The sequence below is a fragment of the Thunnus albacares genome, chromosome 8, assembly GCF_914725855.1.
Source record: "Thunnus albacares chromosome 8, fThuAlb1.1, whole genome shotgun sequence".
NCBI classification, from domain to species: domain Eukaryota; kingdom Metazoa; phylum Chordata; class Actinopteri; order Scombriformes; family Scombridae; genus Thunnus; species Thunnus albacares.
This window is the reverse complement of record NC_058113.1, coordinates 35,160,629-35,183,128: the sequence shown is the minus strand read 5'-3', so window position 1 is coordinate 35,183,128 and position 22,500 is coordinate 35,160,629. Positions and strand designations below refer to the sequence as shown.

The 22,500-nt window shown below is 42.6% G+C and overlaps 1 protein-coding gene across 1 annotated transcript in view; it reads left to right on the top strand.

Annotated features, from left to right (window-relative positions):
• Positions 1-1,622: 1,622 nt before the first annotated feature.
• Positions 1,623-22,500, top strand: part of thbs3a (thrombospondin 3a) — a 46,464-nt gene continuing 25,586 nt past the window's right edge. The window contains exons 1-12 of the mRNA XM_044359427.1: positions 1,623-1,800; positions 8,855-9,061; positions 12,374-12,627; positions 14,065-14,167; positions 16,180-16,206; positions 16,313-16,395; positions 16,625-16,676; positions 16,763-16,911; positions 19,474-19,611; positions 20,551-20,625; positions 21,054-21,206; positions 21,420-21,530. Of these exons, the coding sequence (XP_044215362.1) occupies positions 1,701-1,800; positions 8,855-9,061; positions 12,374-12,627; positions 14,065-14,167; positions 16,180-16,206; positions 16,313-16,395; positions 16,625-16,676; positions 16,763-16,911; positions 19,474-19,611; positions 20,551-20,625; positions 21,054-21,206; positions 21,420-21,530 (1,452 nt within the window). The 5' untranslated portion in view covers positions 1,623-1,700. The remainder of the gene's footprint in view (positions 1,801-8,854; positions 9,062-12,373; positions 12,628-14,064; positions 14,168-16,179; positions 16,207-16,312; positions 16,396-16,624; positions 16,677-16,762; positions 16,912-19,473; positions 19,612-20,550; positions 20,626-21,053; positions 21,207-21,419; positions 21,531-22,500) is intronic.

Here is a 22,500-nt window from a genome sequence, read left to right as displayed (position 1 = left end):
CTCATTTTCATTAAATTCATATATGGCTGTAAATCACTGAAAATATGAATAATTTGCAGTTTTTAAAGAATGTTTTATGTTCTATGTTTACACTGTGTTTCTCAGTTTGTCTCTACATGATGTATAAATAAAGTTATGTTACTGTAAATAAAAAGGCTGCGGAGGGAAACCTGATTCAAACTTTCACCCTGAAACCAAATCTGAACCTTGGAGCAGCCTCATGACGAGGTGAAGAACAGACAGAATGTCTCTGGTTCTCACAGTCTGGCTCTGGACCCTCTGCCGGGCCGCTGCAGGACTGAATGGAGGTCCAGAACAAAAGCTGAATGGACAGCAGAGACCTGACCTCTGACCTCTGACCTCTGACCTGCTGCTGGTAACAATGGAGCCTGTTTCCAGCCGCACAGAGCATCAGTCCACCGATCACCAGTAAAAACAAACATTAAACAGCTTCTGGTTCCATCTTCAGGATTTTCTGTTTCATTTTTCAGCTGGATAATGTGTCCTTATTTTTCACATTTTATAATCCAATCACTCTAATTAAAAACATTATTGTATATTGAATACCTCATAAAAGTTAAGTCAACATTTATTTAAGGTGATTTATTACACAAGAATTACAGAAAACAATGAAAACATCCACAGAACAAACAAACAAGTGAAAGATTATTAATAGGATTCAGTAACAGCTTCACTTCCAAATGACCAAACTAACAACACTGAATAACTGTTATTTAGTCTGAACTGATTTAGTTAACATAGTTATATTTTCTCTCTATATTTGCATATATATTATATATTATACAATGTATATTCAGTATGTGTATCTGAAGGGTGTCTCAGTTTCATTTTACTCAGTATATATAAAAAATATACTTGTGATAAATCTAAATTTAGCCTTTCTGACTCAAAGTGCTGAGATGCTCCAGTCAGCTGTTACTGACAGTAAATAAACATTATCACTTATTATAGCCCAACCGATACTTGAGAGTTTAATGTTATCAGCTGATATTATTATTACATTTTCACACAACACATCTCAAATTAACATTTTTGAGTTCAAGAAAAACAAATGTAAAAATTGCAGATTAAAATAAATGCATCACTTCTCTTTAACATTTTTAAAACTTATCTTTGGTATTTCTGTCCTTTAATTTCCTCTCATTTATCGGCCGACACATACGCAGATATATCAGCAATTAGCCAATAACCGGCTGATAATTGTTCACCTATCGGTCGGTCTCAACGTCATCAGCTCGTCTTATAAAGTCTTAATTCAGAATTATCATAAATATTCTTATTGTTCCGCTCTTTCTCTTCTCCTCGTGGACTTTATAACATAATTAATAAACTTTCATGTTGTAATATTTCCGTCATGTCGGACAGAAACTCTCGTCCGCGCGGGTTTCTTCAGTCGCGCGCTTTTCAGTCACTCTGCGCGCACGAGCGGCGCGCGCCAGCAGCAGTTTCCAGCTGTTTCTCCTCCGGTCGGTCCGGCGGCTGTCTGTCTCTCCCCGGCTCCGTGTGTCCTCTGCTCCCCGGTTCTCCTGCTGCTCCTCCGGACGGAAGCTCTCCGCCGCCGCCGCCGCGTCTCTGCTCTCTGGATCCGGCTGTGTGGCTCGGTTCTCCCGCTTCTCCGTCCCCGTTAGACAAGCCTCTCCCTGCCGGTTCTCCTGGCCCTGTCCCGGTCTCTCTCAGACATGGGGGGTTGGAGCGTCGTGGTTCCGGTTTTGCTGTCAGTCATTGGTGCTCAGCTGGCGGCGGGAGTCCCGGACGGAACGGACGGACCGGACCGACAAGGTAACACCGACAGAACCGACCGCTGCTGAATTAACGTTCAACGCGAATAAACTCCGCGTCAATGAGATGATCGATTAACATGATCAACAGTTGAAACTCATTTGTAGAAGTTCTTGCACCTGAATCTGTGACCGGATTAAGTATTGATTAGATATTATTGATTAGAGACAGTTTGAGTTGTGACAGCAGAAAGAGTTATGTAGACCACCAGGACCCTGAAACATCAGGTAAACCGGATCATCACGACCATCCTGTTAGAGCTGAACTGCAGTTCAATGATCAACTGGAGTTTCTTCACTCAACAGTCTGAATGTGTGTCTCAGATTCTACACACACATTCATACTTTTACCATTAATGAACTTTTCCAGATGAAATTGATCGACTGATTTCTGGAGTGTCAGAACTTTGTGTGATTTTCATCTGCTGGTTTACAATTAAATTATATTTTAAAAGGCAGAGAAACGCACACAGAACATAACATACTGGTCATACTGGGCTCTTCCAGGCTGCCAGCACTGACTGCTGCTCCGCAAACCTTCTATACATCACTAACAAACCTGTAATTATCACTGTAATTAACACTGATTAACACTGTGATTAACATTGCAATTAACACTATAATTAACACCGTGCTTAACGCTGTAATCAACACTGATTAACACTGTTGTTGAAACTGTGATTAACACTGATTAACATTGTAATTAACTCTGTGATTAACACTGAAATTAACACTGTAATTATCTCTGTAGTTAACTGTGATTGACACTGTGGTTAACTCTGTGATTAACATTGTAATTAACACTGTAATTAACACTTAACACTGCTATTAACTCTGTGTTTAACACTGTAATTAACTCTGTAATTAACATTGTTATTAACTCTATAATTAACGCTATTATTAACACTGTAATTAAAGCTGTGATTAAAGCTGTGATTAATACTTTTTTTGATTAACATTGAAATTAACACAGTGATTAATTCTGTGATTAGCATTGTAATGAACACTGTAATTATCTCTGTAATTAACTCTGTGATTAACATTGTAATTAACTCTGTAATTAACACGTAACACTTATGAACTCTGTAATTAACTATGTAATTAACTATGTAATTAACTATGTAATTAACATAGTGATTAACTCTGTAATTAACTCTGTGATTAACTTTGAAATTAACACTGATTAACACTGTGATTAACATTGCAATTAACATTGTAATTAACACTATAATTAACACTGTGCTTAACGCTGTAATTAACACTGATTAACACTGTTGTTGAAACTGTGATTAACACTGAAATTAACACTGTAATTATCTCTGTAGTTAACTTTGTGATTGACATTGTGGTTAACTCTGTGAATAACATTGTAATTAACACTGTAATTAACACTTAATACTGTTATTAATTCTGTGTTTAACACTGTAATTAACTCTGTGATTAACATTGTGATTAACTCTAAATTAACGCTTTTATTAACACTGTAATTAAAGCTGTGATTAAAGCTGTGATTAATACTTTGATTAACATTGAAATTAACACAGTGATTAATTCTGTGATTAACATTGTAACGAACACTATAATTATCTCTGTAATTAACTCCGTGATTAACATTGTAATTAACTATGTAATTAACACTTAACACTTATGAACTCTGTGATTAACACTGTAATTAACTCTGTAATTAACACAGTGATTAACTCTGTAATTAACTCTGTGATTAACACTGTAATTAACTCTGATTAATATTATAATAACATTGTAATTAATACTGTAAATAACTGATTTACGCTGCAATTAATCATGTGATCAATATTGTGATTAACACTGTAATTAACTATGTGATTAACACTGTAATTAACTGTGATTAACACTGTAATTCACTCTGTAATTAACACTGTAATTAACTGTAATTAACTATGTGATTAACACAGTGATTCCTCCTCTTCCTCAGCGACTGACATGTCTGTGATTCCTCCTCTTCCTCAGTGACTGACGTGTCTGTGATTCCTCCTCTTCCTCAGTGACTGACGTGTCTGTGATTCCTCCTCTTAGTGACTGACGTGTCTGTGATTAACACTGTAATTAACTCTGTAATTAACACAGTGATTAACTCTGTAATTAACTCTGTGATTAACACTGTAATTAACTCTGTGATTAACTCTGTAATTAACTCTGTGATTAACACAGTGATTCTTCCACTTCCTCAGCGACTGACGTGTCTGTGATTCCTCCTCTTCCTCAGTGACTGACATGTCTGTGATTCCTCCTCTTAGTGACTGACGTGTCTGTGATTAACACTGTAATTAACTACGTAATTAACACTTAACACGTATTAACTCTGTGATTAACACTGTAATTAACTATGTAATTAACACTTAACACTTATTAACTCTGATTTACACTGTAATTAACTTTGTGATTAACACTTAACGCTTATAAACTCTGCGATTAACACTGTAATTAACTATGTAATTAACACTTCACACTGTAATTAACTCTGTAATTAACACAGTGATTAACTCTGTAATTAACTCTGTGATTAACTTTGAAATTAACTCTGATTAATATTATAATAACACTGTAATTAATACTGTAATTAAATGTGATTAACGCTGCAATTAATCATGTGATTAACATTGTGATTAACACTGTAATTAACTCTGTGATTAACACTGTAATTAACTCTGTGATTAACACAGTGATTCCTTTACTTCCTCAGCGACTGACATGTCTGTGATTCCTCCTCTTCCTCAGCGACTGACATGTCTGTGATTCCTCCTCTTAGTGACTGACATGTCTGTGATTCCTCCTCTTCCTCAGCGGCTGACATGTCTGTGTTTCCTCCTCTTCCTCAGCGACTGACGTGTCTGTGATTCCTCCATTTACACAGTGACTGACGTGTCTGTGATTCCTTCTCTTAGTGACTCACTTGTCTGTGATTCCCCCTCTTCCTCAGCAACTGATGTGTCTGTGATTCCTTCTCTTCGTGACTGACGTGTCTGTGATTCCTCCTGTTCCTCAGCAACTGACGTGTCTGTGATTCCTTCTCTTCGTGACTGACGTGTCTGTGATTCCTCCTCTTACGCAGCGACTGACGTGTCTGTGATTCCTCCTCTTACGCAGCGACTGACGTGTCTGTGATTCCTCCTCTTCCTCAGTGACTGACGTGTCTGTGATTCCTTCTCTTAGTGACTCACTTGTCTGTGATTCCTCCTCTTCCTCAGCAACTGAAGTGTCTGTGATTCCTCCTCTTCCTCAGCGACTGACGTGTCTGTGATTCCTCCTCTTCCTCAGCGTCTGACGTGTCTGTGATTCCTTCTCTTAGTGACTGACGTGTCTGTGATTCCTCCTTTTACGCAGTGACTAACGTGTCTGTGATTCCTCCTTTTACTCAGCGTCTGACGTGTCTGTGATTCCTTCTCTTAGTGACTGACGTGTCTGTGATTCCTCCTTTTACGCAGTGACTAACGTGTCTGTGATTCCTCCTTTTACTCAGCGTCTGACGTGTCTGTGATTCCTTCTCTTAGTGACTGACGTGTCTGTGATTACTCCTCTTCCTCAGCAACTGACGTGTCTGTGATTCCTTCTCTTCGTGACTGACGTGTCTGTGATTCCTTCTCTTCATAACTGACGTGTCTGTGATTCCTCCTCTTCCTCAGCGACTGACGTGTCTGTGATTCCTCTTCTTCCTCAGTGGCTGATGTGTCTGTGATTCCTCCTCTTAGTGACTGACATGTCTGTGATTAACTATGTAATTAACACAGTGATTAACTTTGAAATTAACTCTGATTAATATTATAATAACACTGCAATTAATCATGTGATTAACATTGTGATTAAGTCTGTAGTTAACTCTGTGATTAACACAGTGATTCCTCCTCTTAGTGACTGATGTGTCTGTGATTCCTCTTCTTAGTGACTGACATGTCTGTGATTCCTCCTCTTCCTCTGCAACTGACGTGTCTGTGATTCCTCTTCCTCAGTGACTGATGTGTCTGTGATTCCTCTTCTTAGTGACTGACATGTCTGTGATTCCTCCTCTTCCTCAGTGACTGACGTGTCTGTGATTCCTCCACTTCCTCAGTGACTGACGTGTCTGTGATTCCTCCTCTTAGTGACTGACGTGTCTGTGATTCCTCCTCTTAGTGACTGACATGTCTGTGATTCCTCCTCTTCCTCAGTGACTGATGTGTCTGTGATTCCTCTTCTTAGTGACTGACGTGTCTGTGATTCCTCTTCTTAGTGACTGACATGTCTGTGATTCCTCCTCTTCCTCAGTGACTGATGTGTCTGTGATTCCTCTTCTTAGTGACTGACATGTCTGTGATTCCTCCTCTTCCTCAGTGACTGACGTGTCTGTGATTCCTCCTCTTCCTCAGTGACTGACGTGTCTGTGATTCCTCCACTTCCTCAGTGACTGACGTGTCTGTGATTCCTCCACTTCCTCAGTGACTGACGTGTCTGTGATTCCTCCTCTTCCTCAGTGACTGACGTGTCTGTGATTCCTCCTCTTCCTCAGTGACTGACGTGTCTGTGATTCCTCCACTTCCTCAGTGACTGACGTGTCTGTAATCCCTCCTCTTAGTGACTGATGTGTCTGTGATTCCTCCTCTTAGTGACTGACGTGTCTGTGATTCCTCCTCTTCCTCAGCAACTGATGTGTCTGTGATTCCTTCTCTTCGTGACTGACGTGTCTGTGATTCCTCCTGTTCCTCAGCAACTGACGTGTCTGTGATTCCTTCTCTTCGTGACTGACGTGTCTGTGATTCCTCCTCTTACGCAGCGACTGACGTGTCTGTGATTCCTCCTCTTACGCAGCGACTGACGTGTCTGTGATTCCTCCTCTTCCTCAGTGACTGACGTGTCTGTGATTCCTTCTCTTAGTGACTCACTTGTCTGTGATTCCTCCTCTTCCTCAGCAACTGAAGTGTCTGTGATTCCTCCTCTTCCTCAGCGACTGACGTGTCTGTGATTCCTCCTCTTCCTCAGCGTCTGACGTGTCTGTGATTCCTTCTCTTAGTGACTGACGTGTCTGTGATTCCTCCTTTTACGCAGTGACTAACGTGTCTGTGATTCCTCCTTTTACTCAGCGTCTGACGTGTCTGTGATTCCTTCTCTTAGTGACTGACGTGTCTGTGATTCCTCCTTTTACGCAGTGACTAACGTGTCTGTGATTCCTCCTTTTACTCAGCGTCTGACGTGTCTGTGATTCCTTCTCTTAGTGACTGACGTGTCTGTGATTACTCCTCTTCCTCAGCAACTGACGTGTCTGTGATTCCTTCTCTTCGTGACTGACGTGTCTGTGATTCCTTCTCTTCATAACTGACGTGTCTGTGATTCCTCCTCTTCCTCAGCGACTGACGTGTCTGTGATTCCTCTTCTTCCTCAGTGGCTGATGTGTCTGTGATTCCTCCTCTTAGTGACTGACATGTCTGTGATTAACTATGTAATTAACACAGTGATTAACTTTGAAATTAACTCTGATTAATATTATAATAACACTGCAATTAATCATGTGATTAACATTGTGATTAAGTCTGTAGTTAACTCTGTGATTAACACAGTGATTCCTCCTCTTAGTGACTGATGTGTCTGTGATTCCTCTTCTTAGTGACTGACATGTCTGTGATTCCTCCTCTTCCTCTGCAACTGACGTGTCTGTGATTCCTCTTCCTCAGTGACTGATGTGTCTGTGATTCCTCTTCTTAGTGACTGACATGTCTGTGATTCCTCCTCTTCCTCAGTGACTGACGTGTCTGTGATTCCTCCACTTCCTCAGTGACTGACGTGTCTGTGATTCCTCCTCTTAGTGACTGACGTGTCTGTGATTCCTCCTCTTAGTGACTGACATGTCTGTGATTCCTCCTCTTCCTCAGTGACTGATGTGTCTGTGATTCCTCTTCTTAGTGACTGACGTGTCTGTGATTCCTCTTCTTAGTGACTGACATGTCTGTGATTCCTCCTCTTCCTCAGTGACTGATGTGTCTGTGATTCCTCTTCTTAGTGACTGACATGTCTGTGATTCCTCCTCTTCCTCAGTGACTGACGTGTCTGTGATTCCTCCTCTTCCTCAGTGACTGACGTGTCTGTGATTCCTCCACTTCCTCAGTGACTGACGTGTCTGTGATTCCTCCTCTTCCTCAGTGACTGACGTGTCTGTGATTCCTCCTCTTCCTCAGTGACTGACGTGTCTGTGATTCCTCCACTTCCTCAGTGACTGACGTGTCTGTAATCCCTCCTCTTAGTGACTGATGTGTCTGTGATTCCTCCTCTTAGTGACTGACGTGTCTGTGATTCCTCCTCTTAGTGACTGATGTGTCTGTGATTCCTCCTCTTAGTGACTGACGTGTCTGTGATTCCTCCTCTTAGTGACTAACGCGTCTGTGATTCCTCCTTTTACTCAGCGTCTGACGTGTCTGTGATTCCTTCTCTTAGTGACTGACGTGTCTGTGATTACTCCTCTTCCTCAGCAACTGACGTGTCTGTGATTCCTTCTCTTCGTGACTGACGTGTCTGTGATTCCTCCTCTTCCTCAGCAACAGACGTGTCTGTGATTCCTTCTCTTCATAACTGACGTGTCTGTGATTCCTCCTCTTCCTCAGCGACTGACGTGTCTGTGATTCCTCCTCTTCCTCAGCGACTGACGTGTCTGTGATTCCTCCTCTTAGTGACTGACATGTCTGTGATTAACACTGTAATTAACTATGTAATTAACACTTAACACTTATTAACTCTGATTAACACTGTAATTAACTCTGATTAATATTATAATAACACTGTAATTAATACTGTAATTAACTGTGATTAACACTGCAATTAATCATGTGATTAACATTGTGATTAAGTCTGTAATTAACTCTGTGATTAACACAGTGATTCCTCCTCTTAGTGACTGATGTGTCTGTGATTCCTCTTCTTAGTGACTGACATGTCTGTGATTCCTCCTCTTCCTCAGTGACTGACGTGTCTGTGATTCCTCCTCTTAGTGACTGACGTGTCTGTGATTCCTCCTCTTAGTGACTGACGTGTCTGTGATTCCTCCTCTTCCTCAGTGATTGACGTGTTGAGTCTCCAGGACTCAAAGCAGAGTGTTGCAGCGGTGGAGAAGCTGTCAGGTGGTCTGAGCGCGCTCAATGACGTCTACGTGGTGTCGACGTTTCGGCTGCCGTCAAAGCTGGGAGGAGTCCTGCTGGGTCTCTACAGCAAAGAGGACAACAGGAAGTACCTGGAGGTCGCTGTCATGGGGAAGATCAATAAAGGTTGGTGATTCAACTTTAAAGGATGAGTTCACAGTTTTAAACCAACAGTCAGTCATCAAATGAACATTAACGCTGTGTTTCTTGCTGTAATCATTCCTCCTGTTCATACTGACCATTAGAAGATCCCTTCATAATGACCTTACAATGGAAGTGATGGAGGACAAAATCCACAGTCTGAAGCTAATATGAAGCTTCAGCGTCCAAATGAGTCAAATCAAGTAGATATCTTTCAACGTTACAGTCTTTTTAGTGCCAAAGTCCCTCTTTTTGTTACTATACTTCCACCTGCAGCTCAACAGGGAAACACTGTCTGAGGAAACACAAAGAGGGAATTTGATGCTAAAAAGACTGTAAATGTGTCAGATATCCACTTGATATGACTAACTCAGACTGATGAAGCTGAATAGAAGCTTCACACAGACTTTTAAATGACTGTGTGGACACACTGTGGATTTTATCCTCCATCACTTCCATTGAAAACACATTTGAAGGATCTTTTAATATCCAGTATGAACAGAAGGAATGATTACAGACACCTGACTGCTGGTTTAACACACTGGGAACACTGGGAACTGTCCTTTGACACCTACTGACACCAATTGTCAGAGCTTTATTTACTTTCATGTCCGTCTCTGACAGAAACAGCAGCCTGCAGCAGGGCTCTCAGTGACATTTCTCTGGATAAATAATATCCTGCTGCTGTCAACAAAGTTTGGACAGTTTGGAAAGATGGAGAACATCCATGTTTTCTTGATTAACTAGTCTGTAGCACATCAAAAAACAATGAAAATGTAGTGAAAAATGTCCTTCCAAGGCGTCCTAGGCGTCTTCAAAAGTCTAGTTTTGTCCGTCCAACAATCCAAAACACAAAGACATTCAGTAAGATGATATTTTATTCAGGAAATTAATGAAACAGTTATGTGTTCACATCATCAGATATTCTTTTTGAATGTAGAGTGGCTCCTACAGAGAGTGGTGCGTTCTGGGTTGCTTGTAGCTTTCATGTTGCTAGGCTAGTGAGTTTCTTACAGTCTGTTAGAGTCAGTCAGCACTAAAAGTGTTTGTCAGTTCAGTTGAACCTGCAGGAGCTTCTGAAGGCTCGTGTGAATCAGACGCAGTGATCAGCGACAGCAGAGAGTGAGATCGAGTCATTTGGTTGATCCAAAGTCCAACATGACGTAAGATATTCAGTTTACTGTCATAGACACTAAAGAAACCAGAAAATATTCACATTTAAGAAGCTGGAATCAAAGTATTTGAACTTTTTCTTCTTAAAAATAACTCAAATTAATCAATTGATTTAATAGTTGGCAGCTAATTGATTAATTGACTAATGGTTGTAGCTGTATTGTAGGATTTACCTTCTGCTCGATGGTTTCTCAGGGAAACTGTCAACAAGACGTCTGTCAGACTGAGTTCATCTTCATACAACAGGAGCCAGGTTTAATCTGCAGGGATCGTGTGTGTCTGTAGAGAATCTCACACACTACTGGACCCATCAGTCTAATATTTTTTGTGCACATTTATGACCTCAAGGACGTCTCATGGTTGCACCGATTCACAGTTGTTGAAAAGCGTATTTTAAACCACCACTGACTGCTGACTCGTTGGAGCTGCAGGTGATCACAGCTGGACAACATCTGCAGTCTACCGAGTGCACACTGGTTTACTGACTGAACTTAAATAACCAGCAGGTTACTCGGTGTTGAAAATAATTGTTAGTTGCAGCTCTGATACACATCAGAGAGCGGTGAACTTATTATTTGATTTATTTGAGGTTTTTTCTGTCTCTCAGATGTTTGTTTGTTTGTTTGTTTGTTCGCCTGATTTCATCACATCTAGAAAATGAATCTTTTTGTCAGTTCAGCCCTGAAGCTGCGTTCACATTCAACATCTCATTCAAGAGAAATTTCAACCTGCTGGTTTCATAGATTAAAGTTCTGATCACACTGCGGTTTACAGCAGAAATGTTTTGCAGGAATTTCAGTTAATTCCAACAGAATCTCTGCGATCAGTGGATTCATTCTCAGAGATGAATTAAATCTGTGCACATTATAAAAAGACCCATTTAAATACAGTTAAAATGAGTGAAATGTAAATTAAAATAAGCTACAATAGAATAAGATATGAATCCAAAGACAAACAGAAAAGTCTTCAGTCTGGACAACATTCACACAACGTTCATACAACATGAAAACATACATGACACATCACGTGACAACAGAAACTCATCACATTCAGTCCAACTGTCAGGAGTCACATGTGAAACTCGTCATGAATATTGAATCGTTTCGATGGTTTTTGCAGCACAGACAGTGAGACGTGTTGTCATGACGGACGCTGCGGCTCCTTGATGTGTTTTTGAACAGTTTTTGGAGAACAGTGGAGCTCTGTGACACAGAGGAAGAAGAGGAAGAGGAAGGTTTTTATTGGTCAGCTTTCCCTCTTCCTGCTGCTGTGAGCTGCCAACAGAAAAGTCTCTGATCTACAGACTCTCTCTGTGTAAACGCTGGTGACTGCTGACCTGACTCACCTTTACTGTCTGAATACAAACTCATCAGCTGATCCTGAAAACTGACTTCAGATCAGTCTGACAGGAGACTTTAACTGGAAACCTTCTTTTTTTAGGCATTTTAATTATAATTTCATTGTTATTGTTACTCCACATCTGGCTGTGTGCTTCTTTTTCTGTGAATTATCACCCAGCATGCACCTGTTCCTGCTGTTAGGAGCTATAAGTCACTGCTCGCCGTAACTAAACAGTTCAACGATATATTTCATTTCTGACATGTTGAAGTCTGTCTGATAACAAACTTCGAGCTCATGTGTGTTTCGGTCCACCTGTGTCAGTCCAGTTTCCTGTCTGAGGTGTAACAGCAGCTCAGACAGGAAACAGACTGAGTGAATAAATGAATCATGTGACTGAAACGTCACTGAAGAGCTGAAAACATCGGATCTGTGTGGAGCGATGATGAGGAGACTGTAACCTTCCTCAAATCAATACATGAAACTAACAGAAATGTCATATTTCCATCATGTTTTCCATCGTTTGAGCTTTGACTGTCGCTCTTTTAACGACGTCATCTCGCTGTTTCTTCTTCTGCGACGGTTTAATGGCAGCGACTGTTTATCTGTTACATTCACTGCATTTTATACTGAACATTTTCTTGAAATCCAGTTATAATTTAGACACATTTGGATGAAAGTTGACTACAGTGATTCTGTAGATGAGTCACCTGACCGACACCTGACCTGTTTGATGAGGTCAGCAGAAACAGTGACCACCTTCTTCTTCTTCTTCTTCTTCTTCAGTGCTGGTGCGTTACGTCAGAGCTGACGGGAAGCTTCACACTGTCAGCCTGCAGAACGCCAACCTGGCCGACGGGCGGAGTCACTCCATCATCCTGCGACTCGGCGGCCTTCACCGCGACAACATGCAAATGGAGCTGTACGTCAACTGCCGACTGGCCGACTCCAGCCAGGGTCTGCCGCCGTTGGTTCCTCTGCCCAGAGAGGCGGAGATGGTGGAGATCCGACACGGACAGAAGGCGTACGCTCGACTCCAGGTGTGTGTGGGATCACAGGAGGAAATCCTCACATTTAATGTCCATATGAGCGAAACCTCAGGACAAACTTCATGTTCAGAAATCATTCTTAAGCCTGCGGTTGTAAATCAGCCTTGAAAAGATTTGTAGTTGGAGAAGAAATGTGAGCCGGGATCGATGGTGAGGTTACACTAACGCTGCAACTAACCATTATTTTCATCATCGATTGATCTGCCAGTTATTTTCTCAATTATTCAAATCACCGTTTTGTCAATAAAATGTCACAAAATAGAGGAAAACACAAGATCCCGAGGAAATACAAAGGAATTCAGTTTACTGTCATAAATTACACAGAGAAGCTTCCGGTCTTCCCATTAGTGAAGCTGCCACCAGCTGATGCTCGGCATTTTTATTTAACAAATTTACTAAAACGATTATTCGATTATCAAAATGTGAAAATGATTTTTCTGTTGATTTATTGACTAATTGTTGCAGCACTAGATCACACAAAGACTAGAGATCTGTCTCCTGTCTGGTCTGGAGTCAGTCTTCATCTCTGATACACAAAGAAAATCGAATCACTGTAATAAACTACGAAACGCTGTGAAAGATAATTTAAAGGATCATTCTGGTGATTTTCTCTATTTTTCTTCATGTTTGGATCCAAACCAACAGTGAACTGATCTACTAACAAGTCGACGTGTCAGTGATCTACTGACACGTTTCTTCATCATGAAGAGTTCAGTCATGTTAGTTTGTCTCTTGACATTATAAATTTACCTCTTAAAATTAAGATGTTGTTTATCTGCAGCACAACAAGTTAGTGAAGCTGTAAACAGAACCGTGTTCCTGCACATGCTCAGTAGCGTCTTACACAGAACTACTCTCCAGAGACTGAAAACATGATGCTGTTATTAGTCTTTGGAGCCGTTTCTAAACCAAAACTCTTGATGAAGGAACATGTGACCCAGTGCAGCGATGTGACTCACTGACGTGTTTTTAATAGTTTCTGGACAACGACGGAGGAATCAGATATATCAGCAATTATACAAACACAATACTTGTTAGTAGATCAGTTCATTGTTGGTTTGGATCCAAACATGAAGACAAAGATAGAAAATCAGCAAAGTTACCCTTTAATAATAATATTAATGATAATAATGATAATAATAATAATAATTTTACACCATTAATACTTTTTATAATTGAACATATTATTGATTCATAAATCACCAGGATGTAGTTTGTTCAGATTGTGGCTGTAATGAACTCTGCAGCCTGTAGAGGGCGCCAGCAGGCTGTCTGATGGTTCACACTTCTTCACCTGTCTGTCTCTCCTGTCTCACTTTTATCACATTTAAACATATTTACTGATACAACCTCAGAGACAGACTGAGCTCTGTCTGATCACTGACAATCCCCCCCCCCCCCCCCCCCCCCCCCCCCCCCCCCCGTCAGGGTGCAGTGGAGTCCCTCAGACTGGCTCTGGGGGGCAGCGTTGCCAAAGCCGGAGCTCTGACTGACTGTCCGTTCCAGGGAGACTCCTCAGCCTACAACTCAGGTAAACTCACCTCATTAACCCTTTAACTCCTCTCATCTCTGTGCTCCACAGCACTGTAACAGGTAGGACAGGTAACCCTGAACCTGGTCTCAAGTGGTCTGACGTGGTCTGATGTCAGATCCAGATCAGGTGGAGGTCAGATGGTGGTCAGGTGGTGGTCAGGTGTTACAGAGAAGAAGGTCAGGTGTTACAGAGAAGAAGGTCAGGTGTTACAGTGATGAAGGTCAGGTGTTACAGAGAAGAAGGTCAGGTGTTACAGTGATGAAGGTCAGGTGTTACAGTGATGAAGGTCAGGTGTTACAGAGATGAAGGTCAGGTGTTACAGTGATGAAGGTCAAGTGTTACAGTGACGAAGGTCAGGTGTTATAGTGATGAAGGTCAGGTGTTACAGTGATGAAGGTCAGGTGTTACAGTGATGAAGGTCAAGTGTTACAGTGACGAAGGTCAGGTGTTATAGTGATGAAGGTCAGGTGTTACAGTGATGAAGGTCAAGTGTTACAGTGATGAAGGTCAGGTGTTACAGTGATGAAGGTCAGGTGTTATAGTGATGAAGGTCAGGTGTTACAGAGATGAAGGTCAGGTGTTACAGTGATGAAGGTCAGGTGTTATAGTGATGAAGGTCAGGTGTTACAGTGACGAAGGTCAGGTGTTACAGTGATGAAGGTCAAGTGTTATAGTGATGAAGGTCAGGTGTTACAGTGACGAAGGTCAGGTGTTATAGTGACGAAGGTCAGGTGTTATAGTGACGAAGGTCAGGTGTTACTGTGATGAAGGTCAGGTGTTACAGTGACGAAGGTCAGGTGTTACAGTGACGAAGGTCAGGTGTTATAGTGAAGAAGGTCAGGTGTTACAGTGATGAAGGTCAGGTGTTATAGTGACGAAGGTCAGGTGTTACATTGATGAAGGTCAGGTGTTATAGTGACGAAGGTCAGGTGTTACAGTGATGAAGGTCAGGTGTTACAGTGATGAAGGTCAGGTGTTACAGTGATGAAGGTCAGGTGTTATAGTGATGAAGGTCAGGTGTTATAGTGATGAAGGTCAGGTGTTACAGTGATGAAGGTCAGGTGTTATAGTGATGAAGGTCAGGTGTTATAGTGATGAAGGTCAGGTGTTACAGTGATGAAGGTCAGGTGTTATAGTGACGAAGGTCAGGTGTTACAGTGATGAAGGTCAGGTGTTATAGTGACGAAGGTCAGGTGTTACAGTGATGAAGGTCAGGTGTTATAGTGACGAAGGTCAGGTGTTACAGTGATGAAGGTCAGGTGTTATAGTGATGAAGGTCAGGTGTTACAGTGATGAAGGTCAGGTGTTACTGAGAAGAAGGTCAGGTGTTACAGTGATGAAGGTCAGGTGTTACAGTGACGAAGGTCAGGTGTTACAGTGACGAAGGTCAGGTGTTACTGAGAAGAAGGTCAGGTGTTACAGTGACGAAGGTCAGGTGTTACTGAGAAGAAGGTCAGGTGTTACTGAGAAGAAGGTCAGGTGTTATAGTGATGAAGGTCAGGTGTTACAGTGATGAAGGTCAGGTGTTACAGTGATGAAGGTCAGGTGTTATAGTGATGAAGGTCAGGTGTTACAGTGATGAAGGTCAGGTGTTACAGTGATGAAGGTCAGGTGTTACTGAGAAGAAGGTCAGGTGTTACTGAGAAGAAGGTCAGGTGTTATAGTGATGAAGGTCAGGTGTTACAGTGATGAAGGTCAGGTGTTATAGTGATGAAGGTCAGGTGTTACAGTGATGAAGGTCAGGTGTTACAGTGTTGAAGGTCAGGTGCTACTGAGAAGAAGGTCAGGTGTTACAGAGATGAAGGTCAGGTGTTATAGTGATGAAGGTCAGGTGTTACAGTGATGAAGGTCAGGTGTTATAGTGATGAAGGTCAGGTGTTACAGTGATGAAGGTCAGGTGTTACAGTGTTGAAGGTCAGGTGCTACTGAGAAGAAGGTCAGCTGATCACTTCGATCAAATATAATCAATAAATTAAAATCATATCAATAAGTTTTCTTTCATGTTTCAGTGAGCGGGGAGGTGCACTCCATCCTGGGTGAGTTTCACTGTTCTGATAACCAATCAATAATCATAGCTGATCAAGTTCACCTGCATACAGATCAATGACTGTGGATCATGTTGCTCTCATTGTTTCCTGTCAGGTGATCACACCAAGGCTCTGATTGGTCAGCTCATCATCTTTAACCAGATCCTGGGAGAGCTGCGACAGGACATCAGAGAACAGGTGAGACAGACACAGACAGACACAGACAGGTGAGACAGAGACAGACAGACACAGACAGGTGAGACAGAGACAGACAGACACAGACAGGTGTGACAGACACAGACAGGTGAGACAGACACAGACAGGTGAGACAGAGACAGACAGACACAGACAGGTAAGACAGAGGCAGGCAGGTGAGACAGCGTGTGTTCCCATATGTGAGCAGCTGATTGTTGTCCCTCGTCCTCAGGTGAAGGAGATGTCTCTGATCAGAAACACCATCCTGGAGTGTCAGGTTTGTGGTGAGTCAGCAGCTCTGTGTTTGTCAGTGCAGCAGGTGTGTACCTGAAGACCTGATTGAAACCAGCATCTCTCCACCTGTCTGCAGGTTTCCACGAACCTCGTTCCCGATGCTCCCCCAACCCCTGCTATAAGGGCGTGGCCTGCATGGAGAGCATGCAGTATCCAGGATACACTTGTGGACCCTGTCCACCTGGAACCAGCGGCAACGGGACACACTGCCGCGACATCGACGAGGTAACAACCAATCAACCAGATAACAACCATCAACCAGATAACAACCATCAACCAGATAACAACCAGATAACAACCAGATAACAACCAGATAACAACCAACAACCAGATAACAACCAGATAACAACCAGATAACAACCAGATAACAACCAAACAACCACATAACAGCCAGATAACAACCAACAACCACACAACAACCAGATAACAACCAGATAACAACCAACAACCAGATAACAACCAGATAACAACCAGATAACAACCAGATAACAACCAAACAACCACATAACAGCCAGATAACAACCAACAACCAGATAACAACCAGATAACAACCAACAACTAGATAACAACCAACAACCAGATAACAACCAGATAACAACCAAACAACCACATAACAGCCAGATAACAACCAACAACCAGATAACAACCAGATAACAACCAACAACCAGATAACAACCAGATAACAACCAACAACCAGATAACAACCAGATAACAACCAGATAACAACCAGATAACAACCAACAACCAGATAACAACCAGATAACAACCAACAACCAGATAACAACCAGATAACAACCAACAACCAGATAACAACCAACAACCACACAACAACCAGATAACAACCAGATAACAACCAGATAACAACCAAACAACCACATAACAGCCAGATAACAACCAACAACCAGATGACAACCAGATGACAACCAGATAACAACCAGATAACAACCAACAACCACACAACAACCAGATAACAACCAGATAACAACCAAACAACCAGATAACAACCAGATAACAACCAACAACCACACAACAACCAGATAACAACCAGATAACAACCAACAACCACACAACAACCAGATAACAACCAAACAACCAGATAACAACCAGATAACAACCAACAACCACACAACAACCAGATAACAACCAGATAACAACCAAACAACCAGATAACAACCAGATAACAACCAAACAACCAGATAACAACCAGATAACAACCAGATAACAACCAACAACCACACAACAACCAGTTAACAACCAGATAACAACCAGATAACAACCAAACAACCAGATAACAACCAGATAACAACCAGATAACAACCAACAACCACACAACAACCAGATAACAACCAACAACCAGATAACAACCAACAACCACACAACAACCAGACAACAACCAGATTACAACCAGATAACAACCAACAACCACGCAACAACCAGATAACAACTAGATAACAACCAGACAACAACCAGATAACAACCAGACAACAACCAGATAACAACCAACAACCACACAACAACCAACAACCACACAACAACCAACAACCAGATAACAACCAGATAACAACCAGATAACAACCAACAACCACACAACAACCAGATAACAACCAGATAACAACCAACAACCAGACAACAACCAGACAACAACCAGATAACAACCAAACAACCAGATAACCAGATAACAACCAACAACCACACAACAACCAGATAACAACCACACAACAACCAGATAACAACCAGATAACAACCAAACAACCACACAACAACCAGATAACAACCAGATAACAACCAACAACCAGACAACAACCAGATAACAACCAAACAACCAGATAACAACCAGATAACAACCAACAACCACACAACAACCAGATAACAACCAGACAGCAACCAGATAATGACCAAACAACCACACAACAACCAGATAACAGCCAGATAACAACCAGATAACAACCAGATAACAACCAAACAACCAGATAACAACCAAACAACCAGATAACAACCAAACAACCAGATAACAGCCAGCTAACAACCAGATAACAACCAGATAACAACCAGATAACAACCAGATAACAACCAGATAACAACCAGATAACAAGCAAACAACCAGATAACAACCACACAGCAACCAGATAATGACCAAACAACCACATAACAACCATATAACAACTATATAACAACCAACAACCAGATAACAACCAGATAACAACCAAACAACCAGATAACAACCAAACAACCAGATAACAACCAACAACCAGATAACAACCACACAACAACCAAACAACCAGATAACAACCAAACAACCAGATAACAACCAACAACCAGATAACAACCACACAACAACCAGATAACCAGATAACAACCACACAACAACCAGATAACCAGATAACAACCAGATAACAACCACACAACAACCAGATAACAACCAGATAACAACCAAACAACCAGATAACAACCAGATAATGACCAAACAACCACACAACAACCACACAACAACCAGATAACAACCAGATAACAACCAAACAACCAGATAACAACCACACAACAACCAGATAACAACCAGATAACAACCACACAACAACCAGATAACAACCACACAACAACCAGATAACAACCAGATAATGACCAAACAACCACACAACAACCAGATAACAACCAGATAATGACCAAACAACCACACAACAACCACACAACAACCACACAACAACCAGATAACAACCAACAACCAGATAACAACCAGATAACAACCAACAACCAGATAACAACCACATAACCTCCCCCTCTGTGTCTCAGTGTGAGCTGCAGCCCTGTTTCTCTCCTGACGCCTGTGTGAACACTATGGGAGGGTTCAGCTGTCAGCCATGTCCTCCTGGCCTGTGGGGGGCGCAGCTGGTTGGAACTGGACTGGATTACGCAAAGACACACAAGCAGGTCAGTGCAGAGCCAGTAGAACAGTACCGCGCTTTGAGAGAAGGGTCTAACTGCAGTCTTTCAGACACAACACCCCCCCCCCCCCCCCCCCCGACCACTAACCCTAACCCCAACATCCCCCTCCGCATGCCTAAACCTAAACAAGTGGGTGTGTCATGTAGTAAAGTGGGTGTGTCATGTAGTAAAGTGGGTGTGTCATGTAGTAAAGTGGGTGTCATGTAGTAAAGTGGGTGTGTCATGTAGTAAAGTGGGTGTGTCATGTAGTAAAGTGGGTGTGTCATGTAGTAAAGTGGGTGTCATGTAGTAAAGTGGGTGTCATGTAGTAAAGTGGGTGTGTCATGTAGTTGAGACAAACCACAGACATTGTGGTCATGTCGTATACGTTTGAACCAGCAGGCTACCAGGGCTCACAGTGAGTGTGAATATTGACCTGAATAAAAACAATAAATGTATTTAATATAGAACTATTTTATATATAATTAAAGTCATTGAGTCTAAACTAATTCAGTGAATATCTCCTCACAGTGTTCATACACAGCCAGCTGGCTCTGTAATACGCCTTTTCCAGACATGTGCTAGCTTTGCTTGACTCGGTTTGACTCAGCAGGGATTTTCATCTCCATTATAACAGGGCTACCTGCTCGAAGGTGCGTCTTTAATTGATGACGCACTATTGGCTCTATATACACATCATGGCTGTGACTTGTGGTCAAAGTCACAGCTGTAAATCAGCTCTGACTCTGCCTTTAAAGAAATCTCTTAAAAACTAAACTAGCTGAACTTATTTTACACATAATAAATAATAATACTGTCTGCCTGTCTGTCTGTCTGTCTCTCTGTCTGTCTGTCTGTCTGTCTGTCTCTCTACCTGACTGTCTGTCTGTCTGTCTCTCTGTCTGTCTGTCTGTCTGTCTGTCTCTCTACCTATCTGTCTGTCAGGTCTGTGGAGATATTGATGAGTGTTTAGATCTACCTGACGCCTGCGTACCGAACTCTGTCTGCATCAACACTGTGGTGAGTTTCCGTCTCTGTTCTGTTTCTGAACATTTAGAAGCTCTGAGAGCTCAGCACCCATCATCATCATCATCATCATCATCATCATCATCTGTTTATTTACATGATTTCACCGTGACCCTTGGGGGCCTCCGTAGTTCACAATGTAGCATTATCAGGGAAAAAGAGGGTGTGTTCCCCGGACGCGTGGATAGTAAGTTTACTGCGTCCTTTTGGATTTTATGGCGTCAGACACGCAGGTCACGCATCAATCACTGAGCTCTCAGGGTAAATGTTTGTCTTCCAGGCAGCAGAATGAAGAAAACTACATGAGAATAATCATCAGAGAGTAATGATTGATTATCAGCTGACTCTGGCGCCCTCTACTGAAACGTTAGAAATGACAGCTGATGGAAACATGTCCTGTCTTCTCCCCCTGTCTCTCTCAGGGTTCATTTAAGTGTGGAGGCTGTAAACCGGGTTTCCTTGGTAACCAGACGTCAGGTTGCTTCCCCAGGAAGTCATGTGCTACGTTGACCTTTAACCCCTGTGACAACAATGCTCACTGCACCATGGAGAGGAACGGAGAGGTTTCCTGTACGGTGAGTGTGGCGCTGCAGCCATCTGCACAGTGAAACCTGTTTCTGAGCTGTGAACTAAACACGACTACCCCCCACCCCCCACCCCCCCACCCCCTCCCCTCTCAGACCTGGGATGCAGTTACACTTGACTATCAGTCAACATAATCACGCTGAAGCTTCTACAGCTGAATGTTCACCAGGTGAAGCAGTTTTCTGTGTGCTGGTATGTTGCAGTGTAACGTGGGCTGGGCAGGTAACGGGAACACATGCGGTGTGGACACGGACATCGACGGTTACCCAGACCGCTCGCTGCCCTGCATGGACAACGACAAACACTGCAAACAGGTGAGATACTTCTCACTAATCATCATATTCTGTCCTGTTGCACTGTTACATGTTTCTTTCTTTTTTATTATTTTTGCTTGGACCTTTGCTGGGGGGGGGGGGGTATTCAGTTGGTTGCAATCTGAAACCAACACCGCTAGATACCACTAAATCCTACAAACTGGTCCTTCGACACGTAACACACCAGTCCTTTGACACGTAACACATCGGTCCTTTGACACGTAACACATCGGTCCTTTGACACGTAACACACCAGTCCTTCGACACGTAACGCACCGGCCCTTTGACACGTAACGCACCGGTCCTTCGACACGTAACACATCGGTCCTTTGACACGTAACACACCGGTCCTTTGACACGTAACGCACCGGCCCTTTGACACGTAACGCACCGGTCCTTCGACACGTAACACACCAGTCCTTCGACACGTAACGCACCGGCCCTTTGACACGTAACGCACCGGTCCTTCGACACGTAACGCACCGGTCCTTCGACACGTAACGCACCGGTCCTTCAACACATAACGCACCGGTCCTTCGACACGTAACGCACCGGTCCTTTGACACGTAACGCACCGGTCCTTCGACACGTAACGCACCGGTCCTTCAACACGTAACGCACCGGCCCTTCGACACGTAACGCACCGGCCCTTTGACACGTAACGCACCGGTCCTTTGACACATAACGCACCGGTCCTTTGACACATAACGCACTGGTCCTTTGACACGTAACGCACCGGTCCTTCAACACGTAACGCACCGGTCCTTCAACACGTAACGCACCGGTCCTTTGACACATAACGCACTGGTCCTTTGACACGTAACGCACCGGTCCTTCAACACGTAACGCACCGGCCCTTTGACACATAACGCACCGGTCCTTTGACACATAACGCACTGGTCCTTTGACACGTAACGCACCGGTCCTTCAACACGTAACGCACCGGTCCTTTGACACGTAACGCACCGGT